The sequence below is a fragment of the Corythoichthys intestinalis genome, chromosome 1 (assembly GCF_030265065.1).
Source record: "Corythoichthys intestinalis isolate RoL2023-P3 chromosome 1, ASM3026506v1, whole genome shotgun sequence".
Classification (NCBI taxonomy): Eukaryota; Metazoa; Chordata; class Actinopteri; order Syngnathiformes; family Syngnathidae; genus Corythoichthys; species Corythoichthys intestinalis.
Window position 1 is genome coordinate 82,603,042 of NC_080395.1, and position 4,544 is coordinate 82,607,585.

General features: G+C 42.7%; 1 protein-coding gene across 1 annotated transcript; it reads left to right on the forward strand.

The window, feature by feature from the left end:
• The first annotated feature begins 1,245 nt into the window (after window positions 1-1,245).
• On the forward strand, window positions 1,246-2,288 carry LOC130922559 (histone H3-like centromeric protein A). The gene is made up of 4 exons (XM_057847391.1): window positions 1,246-1,597; window positions 1,675-1,787; window positions 1,844-1,918; window positions 1,983-2,288. The coding sequence occupies exons 1-4, from the start codon at window positions 1,261-1,263 to the stop codon at window positions 2,112-2,114; spliced, it is 657 nt and encodes a 218-aa protein (XP_057703374.1). The 5' UTR covers window positions 1,246-1,260; the 3' UTR covers window positions 2,115-2,288.
• The last annotated feature ends 2,256 nt before the right edge of the window (window positions 2,289-4,544 follow it).

Consider the following 4,544-nt stretch of genomic DNA (forward strand, 5'->3'; position numbering starts at 1 on the left):
ATTGAAACTGTTTTCTTTGATTAAGGTAATCCTTTTTTTGTTTGGGCCATATTATGGGTAGGACAATTGTGTGTAAATCAAAATTCAATCCCAGAAAACGTTGCTTCAATCAAAAAAACTATTTTCAGTCAAAGAAAAAATCATTTGCAAAAATAAAATTGCCCTTCCCTAAAAAAAAAAAATATCTTTTTTTAATATGAAATATATATATCTCAAAAGTGTCAATTTTTTTTTGGAGAGCAAAAAGTTTTGAACTTATTTTTTATTTGAAGTACTAAAAGTTTTGATTGAATCATTTTGATCCAACTTCGCCGCTACTTCCGACATGTTTGAGTGACAGGTGACTACGCCAATGGCACAAAAGCACGATGAAGCAATAATAATGGCCACCAGGGCTCCAGCCAGCCATCTGACTCAGCTCGAGGAGTTCAAGCCGAAAGTAGCGCACCTAAGGCGGATGACTTCGATGCGAGGCAGCGCTACTTCTATGATCCGACAGTACATCTGAGATGACTGACTGAAAAGGGTTGAATATTAGATGAAATGTCTTGTTTTGTCATGTATATTTATAATTGCTCTTTACCTAAAAAATGTTTTATCCGATTACTCGATTAATCGATAGAATTTTCAGTCGATTACTCAATTACTAAAATATTCGATAGCTTCAGCCCTACAATACAGCCTACAGTATGACATTCGGTTTGCATCTTGTGCTGTCGGAAAGGAATCGGTACCCCGTTTGGTGAGGTTTACCTTCTTCGAACAAACTCGTTTTTTGCTCAAGGTATGCATTTGTGGTCGCGTGCATGTCACCGTTTGCTGATTCCAATTTCCATCCCCGCTTGCCCTCTTGTTGCATCTTTCAGAACAGAAAGTTGCTTGGCCTAAGTATTTTGTTTTGAAGCTGACAATGCCACCGCTGCTTAATTCGGAACCACAGTGGTTTGTTTAGCTCGCTTGATGATGATTTCCATCGTGGCTGGCTTATTTCTAATATTGATGATGAAAAATGATGAACAGATTTGATTTTAAATTGTTAGAAGATTTTAAACAACAACCTAAGTGAAATATGAAGGTTGCTCTGATCATGTTGGCTAGTACAAGGACTGTGCCTAAATGATATCAAAAGTAAGTCAAGTGGTAGTGTCAAATGTGTCCAACTACATGAACTTTATGTTATAAATATTATGTACTAAACATTTAATACAAATTTGACTGAGATGTGGCTTAAAACATTTAGAATCCACGACAATTGACGCCATGCGCCATGAAACCTCGTCCAGCCGGAGGAAGGGCCCCGCCCTGCGCCGCCGACCCGAGAGACCGCCGTCCCCACAGCCGGGCCCGTCTGCACCCTGGCACTCCCCTCGCTCAGGTCCATCTGAGGGGTCACCCGAGCCCAGGCGCTCACCTCACCAAGGTACCTCTGAGGAGTCATCACGCCCGGGTCGCTCGTCCAACCGGAGGAAAAGCGCTGCCCCGCGCCGCCGCCCCGAGAGGCTGCCATCCCCACAGCCAGGCCCGTCCGCGCCCAGCTGCTCCTTTCGCCCAGGTCCATCTGAGAAGTCATCACGCCTGGGTCCCTCCTCACGCCCGGGTGAGCCCGCCTGCCCGCCGGGGGGGGCGGCCATTGTGCCGTCCGTCAATCGTCAGAGCTTTTTTTTGTGTTTTCAGAACGCTCGGCCAGGATTCGGCGTTTTCGCCCCGGTACCAAGGCCTTGATGGAGATCCGCAAATATCAGAAGAGCACCGGAGCCCTCTTGCCAAAGGCGCCCTTCTTTCGCCTGGTAAGGCCTCACTTGCCCGATGATGGTCGTGAATTGAGATCCCTTCCCGCCCGCAGGTCCGTGAGGTGTGCCAGACTACCTGCAGACGTGATTTCAAGTGGCAGGTCTTTGCTCTAATGGCGCTTCAGGAGGTGAGTGGTGCACAGGTGGCTCGCTCGCGTTGACGTCACGCTGACGACGGCGTTCCTCCCGCAGGCGGCCGAGGCATTCATGGTGCTCCTGTTTAGCGACGCCAACCTGTTAGCCATGCACGCCAAGCGAGTCACTTTGTTTCGCCAGGACATCCAACTGGCCCAAAGGATCCGCGGGTGGCCCAACGCCATCTGAGTGTGATTGCCGCCCGCCGTATTTGTTTATCCGCGGGCCCAACGCCGTTTGAGCGCGACGGCCGTTCGCCGTATTTGTTTATCCGCGGGCCCAACGCCATCTGAGCGCGACGGCTGCCCGCCGTATTTGTTTTTGAATTGTGTCCAAGTTCTGTATTTTTTCAATAAAGGGCACTGGAACGAAGAAGCGTCTCGTGTAGGGCTGTCCCAAACGACTAATTTTCTCCCGATTAGTCAGCAGACTATTTTTACGATTAGTCGACTAATCTAATAATTAATTTAAAAAAATAATTTTTTTTTAAACTAATTTAGCAATGAAATTTTTGTTGACGCTTATCATTAAAACAAAAAAAACATATTGGAACACTCATTTATTAAAGCACAAATAAACACGTAAATAACAATAATAAATCACAAATAAACAATGAGTTCAAATGTTGATAGAATTAACTAGTGTAGCATCCCGATTGAAAAGATGGTCTCTTAAACTGATGGTTTACAACTTTTATTCCATCCTTGATGTAAACATACTGTAAGAGCTACGGTGCACACAAATAAAGCAACACAATTAGAAATTAACAAAAACTTTTCACCTTTTTCCTTTTAAACCTTATTTATATATCAATGAATTGCCTATATGAATTGCCTTTACCTTATTACCTTATCATTGACAATCTCTCCCTTGAGTGCAATCACTGTAAATACTGTATATATTTATGATCTTTTAACCTTATATAATTTTCAATACCATAAAATAAACCATAACATGAAATAAACCTTTCAATTAGCATTAAGAACAATACTAATAGCACTTATAGGCCCATTGTCAATGAAACATTATTATTTAGTAAGGCGACAGCACCCTCTGGTGTACAAAAAATGAAAAAAAAAAAAACCTTACAAACTGCGTGAAGGCGCTTGAGGTGTTTATTCACGGCTGACGTGCAGCCAAGCTTGGCACTGAAGAGACAGGACAGAAGAGTACTCTCCTTTGTTTCTTTGAAATAAGTCAATGTTTTGGACACTCTGGTGCGCTTTTTTTGGCTTTGTGCCGCTTTCCCCGCTTGCAAACAGAGCATCCGGCATTCTAACTTTCCACGCATATATTTTTTTAACCCTTCATTAACCGTCGACGGCATGTTGTGCTCGTCGACGGATTTACGTCATCGATGACGTCGACTACGTCGACTAGTCGGGACAGCTCTAGTCTCTTGGCTCGGCCCCGCCGTCTTCCTCATCGGGCGACCGTTAACCTTTACGACACACTATCAAAATGCATTTTCTGCCTTGCGGGTAGACACATACACATACGTTGACAACAAGCCTGTTTAAGTGCTTGTGTAGCGTCATCTGTTTCTACTAGGGGTGTCAAACGATTAAAATTTTTAATCAAGTTAATTACAGCTTAAAAATTAATCGCAATTCAAACCATCTACAAAATATGCCATATTTTTCTGTAAATTATTGTTGGAATTGAAAGATAAGACACAAGATGGATATATACATTCAACATACGGTACATAAGTACTGTATTTGTTTATTATAACAATAAATCAACAAGATGGCATTAACATTATTAACATCCTGTCAAAGTGATCCATGGATAGAAAGACTTGTAGTTCTTAAAAGATAAATGTTAGTACAAGGTATTGAAATTTTATATTAAAACCCCTCTTAATGTTTTTGTTTTAATAAAATTTGTGAAACTTTCAATCAAAAAATAAACTAGTAGCCCACCGTTGTTGATGTCAATAATTACTTACACAATGCTCACGGGTGCTGAAGCCTATAAAATCAGTCGCACCCAAGCGCCAGCAGAGGGCGACAAAACTCCAAAAATCACAACTAACAAGATGCCATTTCACTGTGCTGTCATTTTAACCTGTTTGAGCGGGGCATGTGTGTTAATTGCGTCAAATATTTTGTAGACATTGTGACCCAAAAAATTTTGATAGTCTCCATATTTCATGACTCCTTGCACACTGTCAAGGTATCCAGTGCCAGAGGTAGCAAAACTACCCCAAAACACCATTTGATCTCCACCATGTTTGACTATATACCCCAATCACGTGACGTCACAACTCCGCCTGCCTGACTGGTGCCGCCATAATTGTCCGTCAGCTCATCGTGTTTACATATTACCGCTACGTACATTCCTCCTATTACTGCGTGTTTTTCTGCTTGTCTAAAATCACCGCCTAGTAAACGAACCCAAAAACCTTCCTGACAATCGTTAACATTGATTACTCAAAACGGTGAAGGCATGTGTGGCGGTTGGTTGCAGTAACAGAGAAGATAAACGGTCATTTTAGTTGTTGCTGTGTGCCCATTGTTAAAAGGGCACATCTCTAAAGCAGCACGGTTTGTTTATCTCGGTCCATGATGCGTTTGTGTCGACAGCCGTCAGACAGCGGCGAAAACATCAATATGA